Source organism: Natator depressus, chromosome 11, assembly GCF_965152275.1.
Source record: "Natator depressus isolate rNatDep1 chromosome 11, rNatDep2.hap1, whole genome shotgun sequence".
NCBI classification, from domain to species: Eukaryota; Metazoa; Chordata; order Testudines; family Cheloniidae; genus Natator; species Natator depressus.
Window position 1 is genome coordinate 78,588,767 of NC_134244.1, and position 18,038 is coordinate 78,606,804.

Sequence of the window (18,038 nt, forward strand, 5' to 3'; positions counted from 1 at the left end):
TCCTTTCACACCTCTGCTTTAATGTTTTCTGCCTGTAGAGCCAGCAACCATTTAGCAATACACTGCCCACTCACTTGTCCCTGTAAGATAGTGTGCATGTTTTAACAGCCGCAGGGGGTCAGGATGAGATCGGACTATGACTTTCTGCATTCCCGTAAGGTATTTAAATTTCCCTACCCCCCAGTAGGTGCACAACAGCACCTTTTCACACCCTCCCTACTTCAATTCCACAGCACTCAAAAGTCGAGAGGCAAAGGCCACAGGTCGGTCCTTTGCTCCATACTCCTGTGTGAATGCACAACCAATGGTAGTGTCTGATACCAAAGGATACAGATAAAAGAATTTCTCCCCATCCGGGGAGGCCAGCACTGGAGCACTGGCCAGGTTTTCCTTTAGCACTCTCACTGCCTCAGTACACTCTTCTGACCATTCCCAAGTTGAGGCTCGGGTTAGGTCAAATAGAGGCTGGGCTATTTCTGCATAATTGGCCACAAAATCCCTGCAAAATCCAGTTAGACCCAGAAAACTTTGCAAGCTTTTAACATCCGTAGGCAGTGGCAGGGACTGGATCAGTTGCACCCGTCCCTTATCGATTTCCCTTCCCATCTGAGACACTTCCACTCCTAAGTAGGTCACTCTTGTCTGTCCCATCTGAGCCTTTTTCCCATTGACCTTCAATCCTGCTCTTGCCAAAGCTTGCAGGACCTGCTCAGTTAGTTCCCTGTCTTCTTCCTCTGTCCCTGACATTAGCAACAGGTCGTCTACATATTGTATGCACTTTGCTGAATCCACCCCCTCCAGAGTCTGTCTCATGTATCTGTGAAAAATTGCAGGGGATTCCCTATATCCCTGGGGTAGGACTGTCCAGCAGAATTGTCTGCCCTCCCATGTGAATGCAGTTTTATACTGACACGAGGTAGCTAGTGGCAGAGACCAAAACCCATTAGCTATGTCCAAAACAGTGAAAATTCGGAATTGGGGTCCAATAGGGGCCAACATTTCAGGGTATGCTGCCACCACTGAGGCTGGCGAATTGGCCAGAGCATTTAGTGCCCTGTAATCCACAGTGAGGCGCCAGGTACCATTTGGCTTTCTCACGGGCCACACAGCAGCATTACAAGGGGAGGCAACTGCCCGAATCAGTCCCCTCTGTTCCAACTCCCCAATAGTTGCCCCCACCTCTGCCAATGCCTCCCGAGGAATAGGATACTGTTTCTGTGGGGGAGGGTCCCCTCCCTCCATCAGTATCTCCATGCTGCCCCTACCACAATCCAGGTTATCCTTCGCCCACGCAGGGATGTGTTCCCACCCAGCCGGGGGTGGTGGGAGGGCATGTGCCGCCTTAATGGTCATAGTGGCTATCCCCATAGGAATGGTATAGCCCTGACCGTCCTGCGTTTGCCCCAGTAAACACACCCAATTGGCTAAATCCAGTACAAGTCCCAGTTTGTGTAAATCTCCTGCCCCTAACAGATTAAGCATATCATTACAACCCCACATAATCTCCCCTTCCCCCCCAGATTCCTTTGATTTGTCCCCGCCTCAGGGTTAACTGTGTCTCCCCTCCTGTTGCCCCTACAATTGTCACAGTCCCTTCTGAGGGTCTCCCCTGCCCCCATGTGGTTAAGCTGATGGCTGCTCCAGTGTCTATCAAAAAATCCCTCATGGGACTCCCTTCGATTGCCCCCTGGAGCGTGGGGCAACCAGATGTATCCCGTCCTAAACTGAGAACGTGGACGGGACGCCTCCCAGGGCACCCCTAAGTTGCAGCACCCACCTCTGTCCCTCCCACTGGTTCATGGGGGGACCGGGGGTCCTGGCACCGAACACATTCCTGTCTCCATGCAAAATTGTGTGTCTGGCATTTCAGGCAGTCCCAGTCCCTTGGCCTCCGGGACCAGTTTCCCCCTGATCTGGTAAGATCGTGGGTAGTCAGTTTAGCCTGCAGTCTCTGGATCTGTTGCTCTATAGCTGCCCGCTCGTCCCTGACTACCCTCCCAAAGCCACGAACTCTCCCTCTACCTCCTCCTCTCCAGGCTGACCCACTCCTTTCCACCTTGTATTGATCCCCCGCAGTAATAGCATGGACTGGCTCTTCCCCCTGATGCATCTGCCTCCACACATCTGCCTGTTCCAGAAACTGGGGTAGCTGATTGGGAGCAAGTTCAGGGTGCTGCAACCTTAAATGCCCCACGAACTGCGGATTGCTCAGCTCCAACCATTTCTCCAGCAATTCCACACCCCTACCCTGCTCCACACCCCCACCAGGTCCCGGTGCCCCTGCCTGTGGCATCACCCATGGACCATCCAGGGGATCCACCCAGCACCGTGCCCATGCCTGTATGCGATTAAGTGTATCCCGCCCTGTTTCCCCCGGGATTCGCTTCATCTTATTCATCCCCGCAGTACGAGAGTACACCCCAAACAAGTGTTTTGCCACCTGTCCGGGGATTAGAAAGGGGTGTGCCACTCCTGCCACATCGATTCCCAAGGTGCCTCGTCCCAAAAGACTACGCCATGAGATCACCTGGTCCTCACGAGTTAGAGCCTCCATCTCCCTGCCCACCTCCACTAGCCACAGCACAAACTGATCCCAGTCATTCCGGGGTGCCTTTCCCAAACGGCCCAGTACTGCCTCCCGGTCCTTCAGGGACAAGGGGCGGATTTCTGCCTCTTCTACTACTTGTGGGGCCTGGTCCCCCCACCCCGCAACCGGGGCCACTATTCCTGCCTCCTGCAGTTCCTCCCGGGTAGCCTCTCTTGCAGGGGCTGTAACTGTGGATCGCCGGCTTACAACGTCCACTGGCAGTGGTGGGTACAGTGTTTTTTCAGGGTAGGGTGGTAGAGGTGTCTCCTTCAGTTCCATTAGTGGGGCGGATGGTTTGGGGTCCCCAAGTCCATTGCCCCCATGTTTACAATGATACAATTCCTCCTCTAAGTCTCCTACTCTCCCCAGCAGTTCATCCCTCTCTCTCCGGATTGCCTCACAAGACTCCTCTGTCCGTGCAGCATCCCGTGCCTTCAAATCTGCTACCTCTACTGCTAACACAGATTTTTCTGTTAAAATCTGTTGCTGATCCACAATCCCCTCCACATCCTTAATGTGTTGGAGGAGATCAGCTTCCCTTTTTACCCACTATGCCATCCCAGCACACAAACCTTGTAATACCATTCCCTTTTTCCTACACTCTTTTCCCTTGGGGTCTCCCAAAACCTCTCCCATCTCCTTCTCAGTCTCATCCCAGGTGAACCCCTGCAGCTGGTATGGGCCCTGATTCTTCCTTATCCATTTGTTCAAAAAATCCGTTACCCCAGCTTGCCAGAACCCGCAACTACCATCACGAGAGTTCGCCATACCCCCTCCAGGCAGCTGCATGGACTGTTGGGGAGGGGGACTTACAGGCTGCCACTCACCTATCCAATGCGATGTATCCAAGTCACGGCACCAAGATGTTAGAGAGCTTATTCCTTCACTCTCCCACTTCCCTGGTCCTTCTCGCATGAACAGAGAGCAACAATATCCGAAGTCCAAAGGTGCAAACAATTCGATGTTTATTGGGGTGAACTTCCAGCAAGCTTAAATACAAGTTCCTTTTTCCTTATTTTCGAATCCCAACTTACTTCCTGTTTGCCCCTAATTTATATAGTAATACTCTTAGCTATACCTTAACCAATCATTCTACTGAAATTTAACTAACTAATTGTAACATGATTAGCTAACCAATTATATCCCACCACAATAATTAGTTTACACCCAGCAAAATTAATTATACAGCAGACAGGAACAATCACAGAACCAGACACAGATTATACAGACAAACAATAGCAAAGTGGGAACTATAATGACAAAACAATACAGAAGTGAGGATTTCACATCCCAGCTATTGATAAGTGAGTTCTTCCCAGACAGGATGCTATCAAACTAAGTTTCCTTTTACATTTTCTAGGCACTTCCCTTTCTCTGGAGGTGATAGGAATACAATCCTGTCCTGATAGTGCCTGACAGCCCAATAGCACCTTATTTCAATGTGACTAGTTCGGAAAGTGAGGATGTGACTGTTCGCTTCCTAGCTTATGGCTGCCTCTGCTGCTTAGCCAAAGGCCTTAGCCTAAGAACAGGGCCTCAAACTGTCACAGTAAGAGAAGGCCCTTACACCAGCAGACAGTGATTTTGATTCTTTCTTTTATACCTCTAGAACTAGCCAAGTGATAAGAATACCCCTAAATTCTTAAAGTACAGGCCTTTACAGACAGGCCTGAATATCTATATCCTAACAAGTGGTACAGGAGTTAGTTCTTGATGCCCAAGAAGAATTCAGGAACTGTTTTTCTGTTTGTAAATGGTACATGTAGCACCTGTGATCGGGGCCCCGTTGTGCTAGACACATGGGAGGAGACACCCCTATCCACAAGAGCTTGAACCAGAACCTCTTCAGTTGCAGCTCAGTGCTGCAACCACATGCTCATCCTTTCTACAGCCACCTGATTATTTCTCCAAGTGAGCCGCGAATGCCTACCCTAACCAGCTCTTTTATTCTCCCTTCAGGTTCTTCAGGCTGTAAAAGTTGCATCTGGACACCGTCCTCTTGGCAGCTGGAATTTGCCACGCTAGATGGTATAGCGCCTGCAGCAAGAACCCCGAGAGGAAACATGGCCCACTAGCGTTTCCCAGGACAGGGCAAAGTTTCAGGATGGCAGCTCAGAGGATTCGTGCTGCCAACTCCAGTGGCCTCCCACGCTGCAAGTCCGAGGGGACACTGATCGACCTCGGCGAAGGGTTTTCAGAAACCAGCTTTAGTGACGTCAAAGGTGAGCAGAATTTTGCAGCGTTTGATATTTGTATTGCAGTAGCAGGTGGAGGCCCTGACTAAGACCAGTGTCCCATGGCATTAGGCTCTGTATGCACATATAATACAGTACTGGACAAGACGTACAAAGGGGGCTTGGGGAGAAAGGAATGGTGGTAAACTGACTCCTCAGGTGGGAAGTGAAGGGATGAAGTGACATGCTCAAGGTCACACAAGGAGTCTGTGGCAGACCTAGGAATTGAACCTCAATCTTCTGAGTCCTAGTCTAGTCCCTTAACCAGCACCGATCGCCTTCCCCTGCAGTTTGTTTTCCCTAATTTTCTAGTTTAAAATGTCTCCTCCTTAGGGGGTCAGCGTTTTGAGGGGGTTTTGTAAACACTTAGAAAGACCTGGGATCTTCCACACTGACAGGAGCACCCAGTGTCAAGGCAGTTTGGATTCAAGGGCTCTGTGAACACAGACCCTAACCGGTATGGTGGAAGCAACTGAAAATAGACTAGGCTCCTGATTGATTTCCATTGTCATCTCCTGAAAGGGCCACTTTCAACTAGTTTGTTACAGTTGTGTTTAGTTCATTATCTAACAAACATTGATTTGCGAGTGGCAGGAAAGTAGTTTGTGCAGTTTCCTTCTTTACCCACAGTCAGCCTGTGGAGCTCATTGCCAGGGGATGTTGGCAGACTGAAAGTGCAACTGGGTTCAAAACCGAATGAGATAAGGTAATGGAGGATAGGTGTACCAATGGCTATTAGCCAAGATGGTCAGGGACGCAACCCCATGCTCTGGGTGTCCCTGGCCTCTGACTGCCAGAAGCTGGGACTGGATGACAGAGGATGGATCACTCGAAATTGCCCTGTTCAGTTCACTCCCTCTGAAGCACCTGGCACCGGTCACTGTGGGAAGACAGGATACTGGACTAGACCCAGTATGGTCATTTGTATGTTCTTTGGGGGCAGCGGGTTGGCCTGGTACAAATAGAACTGAAACAAACATGGTTTTTGTTTGGCAATGGTGACTTATGATCTTGCTTAAGTGCTACTTCTCCTTCAGTGGGTTGGCTCTGTTCCTTGTCAATCAGCAGCCAGGCATTCCAGCCCTCTTCTCGTTTCCCTCACTGGAAGCAAGTGGCTGCAGAATAACTCTTGTGTTCTAGTTAGGGGGCTAGCTGGACGGGGGGAGAAGATGTATCCTTGGCTGAGCTGCTCTCCCCTCCCTGGCCTGTGGGGCTCATTACACGAAATGGCAGAGCCATCCTCCAGCTCCAGGCTGCCCCTCACGCATGCAGAAGGACAGCGATGGGCCTTCCATTGCGGCACTAACCACGGGCCTCGTACGCATCCCCTCCTGCCTGGAACATGTCCGTTTTATCTTGCAACAAATGAATTGGTTAGTGAATAATCAAAAACGAGAACAAAACCCACAGCGCCCACTACTGAGGCGAGTGTAGGGGGAGGATTGGAAATGGATTGTCAGCCAAAAGCGATGGTTGTCCTTGGGATTGTGCAGATGGTGGTGACACACACGTGACTTGGCATCTTTGGAGAAAACCACTCACCTTCGGGTCTCCCAGCCCAGCATAAAGCATCAAGTGGGGACCAACTCCTCATGCAGTCCTGAAACATGTCCCATCAGCAGAATAAACCATCTCCATTTTGCCCACTTGGCATCTGTGAGAGATGTGGCCTTTTGCCAGGCTCTAATAATTACTCTTTGTTTCCACCGGATACTAGTGGCAAAGGTCCTTGTGACTCATCAGCTGCTGCTTACACAGATGGCTTGGTGTTTTCTTCTAGACCAGCTTGCTGACCCAGTTCTTTGTCAGCTTCGTACCTTGAGTACTGTGAAGCTCAGGCAGCCCGTACAGCTTGGGGGGGGTGATGTGGACAGAAGAAGAAAAACAACTAGAAAAGTTTGAGTGTTCTCTTGGCAGCCATATACAGAGGACGAAGAAATGCTCATTTCCCATTTTTCCTTAATCCATTTCTTCCTTCACTTTCCCCACATGCCCTTTGAAAATCACAAGTCCTAATGGCAGGCTGCACTCCCGCGATGGATCAGTCCTGGCATGAGTTTTGATGCTATAAGACAATGCAGACTCTGTAGCTCACACAACATTGGCAGTATTGCCAACCTCAAGCATTCAAAAATCATGAGTCAGGCCACACACAATTGTGAGATTTCAAAAGAGAGGAACGCCCCCACCCCATATTATTTGCTTTTACAGCTTCTGAGTCTTTAGGGTGTCCTTGAACTGTGTTTTCGTGCATTTTACTGCCACCATAAGGGGTAGGAACTTACCTTTTTTAAAATGAAAGATGAGATTTTTCCCCTAATCGCATGACTTTGGGACTTTAAAATGATCTTTCATGAGCTTTATGATGAGATCGTAAGAGTTGGCGACGCTGACAGTTTGCCTGATGAAGGAATGTAAAGGGTTATTTACGTTATTTTGGAATAAGGTAGGATATGAATGTAAAGCTCTCTAGCTGTTCTGGAATAACTCCCCTGGGGGGGGGAGGGATAGCTCAGTGGTTTGAGCATTGGCCTGCTAAACCCAGGGTTTTGAGTTCAATCCTTGAGGGCGGGACCATTTAGGGATCTGGGGCAAAAATTGGGGATTGGTCCTGCTTTGAGCAGGGGGTTGGACTAGATGACCTCCTGAGGTCCCTTCCAACCCCGATATTCTATGATTCCAGAACAGTTATTCTGTACTAGCTATGGCAGTCAGTTTCCCCGTGTATACAAGCCCTCAGACTGGGGCCAAACTTCAGGGCAGCCTTTAATGTGGGAATACCTGTGTCATTAGCACTTTAGCTCTGTAATTCAGAGACCCCGGTGCTGAGCCTGCGGAGTAACCACACAATACTGATTTCTTTGGAACTTGCTCTTCACCCAGCTTTAGGCTCCTAGTGTGATTTTTACTTGTTTCCCCTCCCCTTCCCTCCGTGAGCACAAGTGTCCACACCTCCCTGAAGTAAAGAACATCTCCCTACTCCCATATGATGTACTGAACAGCGCGTAAGTTTAACCTGCTTGTTTGTTGGCTGGAGGCTGACTGCTTCCTTGCTTCATCGCTCTTAGGCTGAATCCTAGAATGGCATTAACCATTCCCTACCACTTGTTTACATTAAATACATCAATGGAAGCACTTTCATTTATGAACAGACAATTTATCTTAAAGATGCAGCAGCTTCAAACCTGTTTGCAATTCCTCCAATTCCATTAAGGCAGGGAATGGTACAGAGTAGCTAATGTCCAACTAGGAAAGGTATGTACTATCAATGTGGCTTCTTTACCTTTTCTTCGCACAGAAGCAGGGAATGTTTAAGAGCTTTCCCCAAGGAGAACCATGTGTTGGGGTTTCTTCTTTCCCCAGTGAAGTACGCTCTAAGAAAACGGAATGTAATGGACGTTTGGATACTTTTTAAAATAATCTTATTGTACCCAGCACAGTGCCAGATAATCTCGCCACTGGCTTAGTCTAAATGAGCTGTGAGAAATAATTTCAGTTACAATGACGCAAATGCTGGCAAATGATAGGTGTCGTTAAAAGCAACAACAAAACCCCCCATTGATGGCTTTGTTTCAAGAGTAGCCAAATGTAGAATTTAATATCAAAAGTCATTGTAGCTATCAACTGGGGTTTTGTTTGAAAATGTTAACTTAGTAGATTGTTTAAAGTTGTGATTCAGCCAGGCATTTGCGTTTGGTGTCTCCACACTAGTCCTATTGAGTTGTGTTAAAAACATGGTGTTCGTATCGGGTTTGTTGAACCCTAGTTGCAGTGCCCTCTGGGTACATGCTCCTGGAGCAGAGTATTCCGGGAGTTAAGGCCACTGCAGGATCAAGTGGGTATGTCTACAGTGCAAAAAACAAACAAACAACAACAAAAACCCCACACAGCAGTGAGTCGCAGAGCCTGGATCTACAGACTCAAGATATGTCTACACTAGAAATGCGACAGCAGGACGGCTGCAGTACTGCATTGTAGACACTACAGCATCAGATGCTGTTCTTCCATCACTGTAGTAAATCCACCTCTCCAAGACACAGTAGCTAGGTTGATGGAAGAATTATTTTGTTGACATCGCAGTATCTACATTGGGGCTGAGGTCGGCTGCATTATTTTAGATCAAAGTTGCAGAAGCTACCTGAAGCCTGTATCCCAAGTTAGGGGGAAAAGTTCTTAGGGAAGGGTTGCAGGCCAAGATGAATGAACAAGCATCTCAAACAGATTATTAAGAGAAAGCAGACAGCCAAGAGGAATAGAAGAAGGGATGGATCCGCAAGGAAAGCTACTTCTTGGAGGTCAGAAAGTGTAGGGGAAAGTGAGAACTGTCAAAAGCCAAACAGAGTTAGACTTTGCAATGGGAATTAAAACCAATAGTAAAAGGTTCTGTAAAAAGAAAACACAAAGAAGTGGGACTGCTAAACATTGAGGATGGGGTGGAGATTAAAGATAATCTAGGCATGGCCCAACACCAAAATGAATATATTGCCTCAGTTTTTAATGAGGCTAATGAAGAGCTTGGGGTAGTGGCAGGATGGCTAATGGTAATGAGGATATGAAGTAGAAATTGTCACATCCAAGGAGGGAGTCAAAGTCAAACGGTTTAATGGGACCAAACCGGGGGGCCCAGATAATCTCCATCCAAGACTATTAAAGGAACTGGCACATGAAACTGCAAGTCCAATAGCAAAGATTTTTAATGAATCTGAAAACTCTAGGGGTCGTACCCTGTGACTGGAGAATTATTAATACAGGACCTATTTTTAAGAAAGGTGGGGGAAAGTGATCCAGGAAACTACAGGCCTGTTAGTTTGACCTCAATTGTATGCAAGGTCTTAAAACAAATTTTGAAACAGAAAGTAGTTGAGGACATAGTGGTGAACGGTAATTGGGATAAAATACAACACGGTTTCACAAAAGGTGGACCATGCCAGGCCAACCTGATCACTATCTTTGAGAAGATTTTTGTAGAGAAAGGAAATGCAGTAGATCTAATCTACCTGGATCTCAGTAAGACATTTGATACAGTTCCACGTGGGAAATTAATAGTGGTATTAATCTCCATCTAGTTGCAGTGCCCTCTGGGTACATGCTCCTGGAGCAGAGCATTCAGGGAGTTACCCACATGACCCTGCATGTGTTCAGGCTCCTAGCAGCATTGTGGGAATGATGGCAATATTCACTGAGTTCCAGATCATTCTGAAAAACTAATGTCTGCGTGCGATTTGTATACTGTAGCAGAGGAATAGGCTCCATCTGGGTCAGAGGTTTTGTGCGTGGCGAGGTCCATTTGCATTGGGAAGCCAGTAGACCAAGTTGTCTGTCAAATTCTTGAATGGGGGGGCGGGGACTGTGAGCAACATTCACAGCTTCTTTACGCTTTTTTTTCTTCTATTCAGCCAGCCCTGCTGCCCAGCGGGCGTGCCGGAGGGCAAGGGGTGCGGCTGGAGGATGTGGAGCTGTGCAGTGCTCCTAAACTGTGCAGGAGCACAGGATCACTCCTACATGGCTTAGGAGATCTTCATGACAGGGGCTTTTCCTCCTGTGCCAGAAGGGGAAGGTAATGCCAGTGCAGAGCTCCTGGGTCCGTCCCATGAGGGTGGAGCACCGAGGTGTCCCGGGTGGCACTTGCCACATTCTGCACACGTGCCGCTGCCCGTCCCGAGAGTGTGTTGCTTTCCTCTGTTCTGCTACCTACCTCTGAGAGCTAACAGCTGGTAACTAAGCCCAGGTGAAATCCTGGTGAAGACAAGGTAGTTTAAAAACGAGTTAGCAGGTCAAGATGGAGTATGGGGGGGCCTAGAGTTTACCTCAACTTCCTAACTCATGTTAAACCTGCCTTGTCTTCACTAGGGTTCCCCTGTTAGCTGACACGAGTTCAGAAGACAGCTCTTTACGTAGTGAAGACCAGGCCTCCCACACTTACAGTGAAGCACATGCTTAAAAGTTTGGCTGGATTGGTGTGTGGATGCCCAGCACCCTGCAGGATCGGGTCTCTACAGAGCAGTTGATTTAGATACTCAGCGGATGCTTCATAGCCAGAAGTGATCTAGAGAAAAGATGCAGCTATGGCTAGTATCTAGTGACGTTAGTGGAATTAACAGAGCAAACCCCGGCCTCTGTTTAGAGCCGGGTGGCCAAGTCACAAAGTCATGGCGGCTCAGTTAACTACCTGAGACCAGGGACAGCACAGCTGTGCTGGTAGAATTGGTGCCAGATAGAGAAGTAGCTAGTAACCCAGAGCGATGGCTGCACCTCACACAGGTTTCACAGCGTTTAATTGAGTTAATGGCCGCTTCATAGCGGGATGCCAGAAAGATTTCACAGGGGGTTTACATGTCGCACTGACAATAAATGTGGGTTGGGGACAGTTAATTCCCCGCCCGCCCGCCCCCGCATGCACCCTCTCTCTCTCTCTCCTCTCCCCTCTTCCTGTTTCTGATGGAGTGGGAAATGCTCTGGTCAAAGCATTGCTTTCTGCCCAGTGGCACTGGATAAAGCTGTCATTCCTTCTCTCCTTGTTGTTACAGTCAGTAAATAAATGGACTTTGCAAAGTGGAGGGCTAAGATCCCTGTCCTCAAATTAAGATTCCAGAATTGTCACTGTGTGTGTGCAGTCTAGATATTTCCTCACCTACCTTGTCACTGTCTGTGTGACTCTGAAGCCTGGAACGTCTGAGTCAGGTGGGGAGTGCTGGAAACAAGTGCAAGCCTGGGTGAGGGCTCTTTTTGTTCCAAACGTCACCAGGCTCAGTCATCCCTGGGATTCGCAGGCTGTTACCGTCCAGTTTGTCAGTTCTGAGACATGTTTGGCTTTTTTACCCACATAACTGTACTGTCACAGGGGTTTTCACCTAGTACAGTGTATTCATTAAGGGAACCAACTCCCACAGCTCCTTAAAGCTCCAAGAATATGGCACAGAACTTGGACATAAACCATTCCCAATCATAAGTAGAGAGGAACATAGGCATATTGCTCCTTTGTTTTTTTCCTTAATATTTTATTTCAAAAGTGGCATTTCTCCTTGGTTGAAGGGGAAGAAAATCCCCATAAGTTTCATTTCCCATAATTAAAGATCTCAGACTGTTTTTTAAGTTGATCATGGCTTGTCATCTGGAATTTTCAGCGATAGTAACAGCTCTTTGGCATTGGCTTATACTGTCAAGCCCCATCTTTGCAGGAGTTTTGAGTCCTTAAACTTTATAAAGTTTCTAGAATTACAGTAGCGGGGCTACATTTTTGTATTTAAAGTATGATGTTCTCCCGTCTAGGGTAGCACAAGGCAACAGCAGAAAGCAAAGGGGACCCCTAAGGCTCTCAAAGAAAACAAACATTTAAATTTCAACCATGTTTCCTTTTTGTGCCTACGTTACTTCAGGGAGCATCAGGTCAGTGTGTAATATTGTATACCATATGTGCTGCAATAGCGAAGAGCTAGCAGAGGTGTTTAAAGACCTCTTGTGAGCTTTACTTTTTGAATTCTTTGCTGATATAACAGCATCATGTTGCAAAATATGGCTTATCAAAATAACCTTTCAAGTGTCTTCTCTGTCTTTAAAACCGTTTCAGGCAGCATAGAATTACATTGGGCTAGTGGCTTTATGCATACATGAATCTGGGAGTCACTGTTATGACCCTTTTTATTTTGAGGGGCGGGATCTTGATTCTGCCTCAGCCTTGATACTGGGATAATCCAGTTTGAACAATTTTTAAAAAATAGATATTCCCCCTCTTTTTTTTTTGGCTGTGTATACTTACAAAAGTGGACTTTTTTCCCTTAGGCATAAATCTCTTTGGTTTGTCTAGCAAGATAACAAATGTTTGAATGCTGGTGACCGATCCAAGTTTTACTTTAGCATTTATTGCAGCAAACACGGTCTAACTGTGGATGCAAAAAGCTGACGCAAGGCTGCCTATCTGTGGGCTATATTGTATTGCTTTAGGTTTGTATCAGGAGCTCTGTTAGTGTGGCAAAATACTGTGCAGTTTGGCCTGCAGCTGAAGACTACCCTGGAAATGAGTTTGGAAACACTGGTTCATTCTTGATAATACAGCAGTGGTAAGCTGCAGTGTTTATTTTGGGAGGACCCATTACATGGACCTCTCTTTGGACATGGAGTTAATTTTTATTAAATAGCCTTGAAATGCAAACGTTGGGGAGGGGGAGGGGAAAGCTGACAACATGCTGATTTTGGTCGGAACACACACAAAAAAAGCACGGAACTCTGTAGCAAGTGACTAGCACTTCAATTGAGAAAAGCACACTGATGTCAATGAGGACTTGAGTACGTGTTTGAAGACCAATATGAGTTGGTTTTGCTGGATCAGAGGACTAGTTGAAGGATTGATTTTTAGTCTGTCGGTATCTGTCCTTGTAAATAAATCCTAAAATCTTTTGTTTAATTAAAAAAAAAGTCTCCTTCCACACTCACAATTCAGGGGAACAAGAATTTTAGAAGGTTGGTATTTTGTTTACATCATTCTTGATCATCAGAGACCTGAGGAAGAGTTCCGTGTAAGCTCAAGAGCTTGTCTTGAGCCCCATTAAATCATCTGCTTTCTGTGCCATTTATCAGAGCCTTTTCCTTCTTTCTGCTCACTGACTTAAGAGCAGGGAGTGCCAAATTCTCCCATGCAAGAGGTTGTGAGGACCTTAATTGAAAGGGGAGGTAGTGTGGTCTAGTTGGTAAAATACTGGACTGGGAATCAGAAGTCCTGGGTTCTGGTCCCGATTCTGCCACTGGGCTGCTGGGTGATGTTGGCCAAGTCACATCTCTGGTTTCCCTTCAGCCCTTGGGCTGTCTGGTCTCTTTAGATTGTAAGATCTTTAGGGCAGAAGCGCTCTCTCACTACATATCAAAGCATCCGAAGTACTGGGTGGGTAAATTTTAAAGAGATTAAAAAGTAAAATAATCAGATATGATAAAACTTGTGTTAGGCCTTCACTGGTCAAAGAAATTGGATTGCTTTTCCAAGAAGAAGGTTTAGTAAATAAGTGTTATGACTTCTGCAGGTTGCTTGTGACACTTGTTTCTTTTCACTTTGCAGTGCCTTCTCCTAGTGCCTTGCTGGTAGACAATCCCACGCCTTTTGTAAATGCAAAGGAAGTTGTCGCAATCAAGGACTATTGCCCAACTAACTTCACAACCTTAAAGTTCTCCAAGGGTGACCACCTCTATGTCTTGGATACCTCGGGAGGCGAGTGGTGGTATGCTCACAATACCACGGAAATGGGTTACATACCTTCCTCCTACGTCCAGCCTGTAAACTACCGCAACTCATCCTTCACTGACAGTGGCATGATAGACAATCTGCTTGAAAGCCCTGACGAAGGAGTCAGAGAGCTAGATCTGCTTGGAGAGTGGACTGACGTAAAGAGAAACTCTGCCAACACCTACAGTAACAACCCTTTCTTAAACGGGGTCCAAACCAACCCGTTTCTGAATGGAAACTTGCAAATAACACCCAGCTCAGACAAAGAGTGCACCCCCAAAACCACTGTGGACTTACTGCTGTTTGACACGGCAGCTCCTCTGTTTACAGGGGCCGGTTCTGCAATGAACAGCAGCATAGGTAACATCTTTGTTGAACTTCCATCCACAAATGGATTGGAGTTTGAACAGCCTGTGAGGCGGGACAATCCCTTCTTCAGAAGTAAACGCTCATACAGTTTGTCGGAGCTGTCTGTCCTTCAGGCAAAATCGGAAATACCAGCATCGTCGGGGTTTTTTACTGGATTAAAATCTCCTACCCCAGAGCAGTTCCAGAGCAGGGAAGATTTTAGAACTGCCTGGCTGAACCACAGGAAGCTGGCACGGTCGTGCCACGACCTGGACTTGCTTGGCCAGAACCCTGGCTGGGGTCAGACACAACCTGTGGAGACCAACATCGTCTGCAAGCTGGATAGTTCTGGTGGAGCAGTTCAGCTCCCAGATACTAACATCAGCATCCATGTGCCAGAAGGACACGTCTTGCCGGGGGAAACGCAGCAGATCTCCATGAAAGCCCTGTTAGACCCGCCCCTGGAGCTCAACAGTGACAAATGCAGCACCATAAGCCCGGTGCTGGAGATTAAACTGAGCAACTTGGAGGTAAAAACGTTCATCATGTTGGAGATGAAAGTGTCGGCGGAGGTCAAGAATGACATTGTGAGTCAGAGCTTGGTGGGACTACAGTGCCTGCGGAGTGACACAAAAGAAGGACCCTATACGCCAGTGCAACTCAGCTATTCCTATGGAGACACGATACAGGTGCAACTGGATAACCTGGAACCTTGTATGTACATAGCTGTTGTGGCCCAAGGACAGAACGTCATATATCCTTACACGGTCTGGGACTACATCAGTAAAAAGATCACAGTGGGTGTCTATGGCCCCAAACACATACATCCTTCTTTTAAAACCATAGTGGCTATTTTTGGACACGAGTGTGCGCCAAAGACTCTCTTAGTGACCGAGGTTACGCGGCAAATCCACGGTGTGGCACCCGTGGCCCTGCAGCTGTGGGGCAAGCACCAGTTCACTCTGGCCCGGCCGCAGGACCTGAAACTCTGCATGTTTTCCAACATGACTAATTACGAGGTGAAGGCCAGCGAACAAGCCAAAATCGTCAGAGGCTTCCAGATGAAGCTGGGGAAAGTCAGCCGCCTCATCTTCCCAATCATGTCCCATGACTTCAATGAGCTCTCGGACTTCACATTGAGGATACAGGTCAAGGATGACAAGGACGCCATATTGACCCAGTTCTGCGTGCAAACACCACAGCCACCTCCTAAAAGTGCCGTCAAGTCCACTGGGCAGAGAAGGTTCCTCAAGAAGAATGAGGTTGGGAAGATCATTCTGTCCTCCCTGGCTGCCACTAGCAAATATCCTGCCTTTCAGGAGCGGCCGGTTGCGAGCCTGAAGTATGGCAAACTGCTTAAAACTGTAGTGCGCCAAAACAAGAACCATTATTTACTGGAATATAAGAAAGGAGATGTCATCGCGCTGCTCAGTGAAGAGAAGATCAAACTGAAAGGCCAGCTGTGGACCAAGGAATGGTACATTGGCTACTACCAAGGAAAAATTGGCCTTGTTCATGCCAAAAATGTGCTAGTGGTTGGGAAAGTCAAGCCCTGCTATTTTTCTGGACCTGATCTCACCACCAGTGCATTGCTTGAGCAAATCCTGAGGCCTTGCAAATTTCTGACCTACATCTACGCCTCAGTCAGGACTCTGCTTATGGAGAACATCAGCAGCTGGCGCTCGTTCGCAGACGCCTTGGGGTATGTGAACTTGCCGCTCACTTTCTTCTGTCGAGCGGAACTGGACAGCGAGTCGGAACGGGTAGCCTCGGTGCTGGAGAAGCTGAAAGAAGACTGCAATAATACTGAGAACAAGGAGAGGAAATCTTTCCAGAAGGAGCTAATGGCGGTGAGTACTCAGCCTGCCAGAGAGGTTCTTAATCTATTAAGAAATGTGTTCTGAATTGGGGGCAGAAGCAGAAATGCAATTCTTTGTAAACAGTCCATACAAATGAAAGTACATCTGAATGTGTGGGTTTTTGCAGCGTATTTTGATGGGAAACTGGCCATCCTTCACTGTATTCCTATTACAGCAGGGCCTAGAAATCCCCAAGTGGGATCAGGGGCCCAGTGTGCTAGGTGCTGTACGTACTCATAGAGAGAGTCCTTACCCTGAATAGCTAACATAGAAAGGAGACACAGAGAGGTGAAATGACTTGTCCAAGTCACACACCAGGTCAGTGGCTACCTGGTAATCCAACCCAGGTCTCCTGACATTCCTTCCACTGCAGTATCCAATAGACAGCTTTGCCTCTCAGTGGAGGTCAGTGAAAACGACTTAACTGCTAGGGCAATTTATAAATCTTCTGTTCCCTAACAGCGTAGGGAATTACCGTGATCGTAAAGCATAGTGGGGTGCTGCACCCTAGCTGCAGTGAAACATGCTCTCTGTCCCACCGTTTAAAATGTTAATCAAAATGCAAGTGAAGCTGTATCTCCAGATTGGAGGGTGGGGCATTTATGGTTACACAGCTATAGAGGCACTTCACAATCCGTCTCTCGTTGAGTGGCGGACACTCTCTGTTCAGAGCCCCTCTGGGAGTTAGGCAGATACGTGGACGCGTGTGTTTTATTTTAAAAGGAGCTGGTCCAAAGCCCATTGAAGTAATTGGCAGTGGTTCCACCAGCTTCAGTAGTCTGTGGCTTTAAAGTGGTCGTCAGTGCTAGAATGGGGAGTTTAACTCTCCTCTGAAGCCAGGAGTAACTGTGTACTTTGAGAAATGTCGTGAAGAGCTCCTAGTCATGGAGGTGAAGCAGCTTAAAACAAAAAGCGTTTTAGAAGTTTGTTGGGCATCAACAGCTGTTTGGAGGTTTTATGTGCAAGCTTGTAATGAGACACCACAAACTGGCTTAGAGCAAGAAATTAAAAACAACTCCTGTACTGGAATACGCTGGTTACCTGTCGGTTAAAAACCCCTTGCACTTGCAAAGGCTTCTTATAAAGATTGCAACTGGGAAGAGAGAATTCTGCATCTTCACTTATATAGGATTTTAAAAAGCCTGTTTTTTAATCAAGATTTTCCTGCTGGTTATTTTTAATCAGGAACCTGTTTGTAGTTTCCCTTTCCCTGAACATCATTTAAGCATATTAGGTAGATCATGTGATTGTGGCAGCTTGAATTTAGGTGGCTCATTCTGAACAATGGAGTACTCGTACAGTATCAGAGGGGTAGCCATGTTAGTCATGTTAGTCATACAGAACATCTGAAAATATGGCTTATCCAGCAATGTTCTAATAAACTTCTGTTTGCATTCAGGGGAAACTTGAATCCTGTGATTCTCGCTTAGATGCCCTTAAAAAAATCTCACTGAAAATTTGTTGTCGCAGAGCAGATCTCTGTGTGGTTCAGAGGAAACAAGCCAAAGACGTTCAGGGCTTGTATTTTAGACAAGCTTTGCGGCACTCCTTGTCCTTGAAATGGTGTCTTTCACAAAAGCAGATAACTAGGCAACATCAAATCACATTTTTAAAATGGAAACTTCACTATTGAATAGCAAAAGCTTCTCTTGGTGGTTTCAGGCTTAGGAACTAAATTATTCGTAGACAAAATGGGTCGAAATGTGTAATAACTCACATCTTTGTCATTTAATGGGAGTGGTGAATGTTGAGGATTAGGTGTAAACTTTAGCTCACTTCATCGGATGAATGCATCCAAT

General features: G+C 47.0%; 1 protein-coding gene across 1 annotated transcript in view; it reads left to right on the forward strand.

Annotated features, from left to right (window-relative positions):
* The window catches only part of SH3BP4 (SH3 domain binding protein 4), a 141,578-nt gene that overhangs the window by 93,042 nt on the left and 30,498 nt on the right, over positions 1-18,038 (forward strand). Inside the window, exons 2-3 of the mRNA XM_074968233.1 lie at positions 4,547-4,809; positions 13,868-16,230. Coding sequence (XP_074824334.1) covers positions 4,692-4,809; positions 13,868-16,230 — 2,481 coding nt within the window. The 5' untranslated portion in view covers positions 4,547-4,691. The remainder of the gene's footprint in view (positions 1-4,546; positions 4,810-13,867; positions 16,231-18,038) is intronic.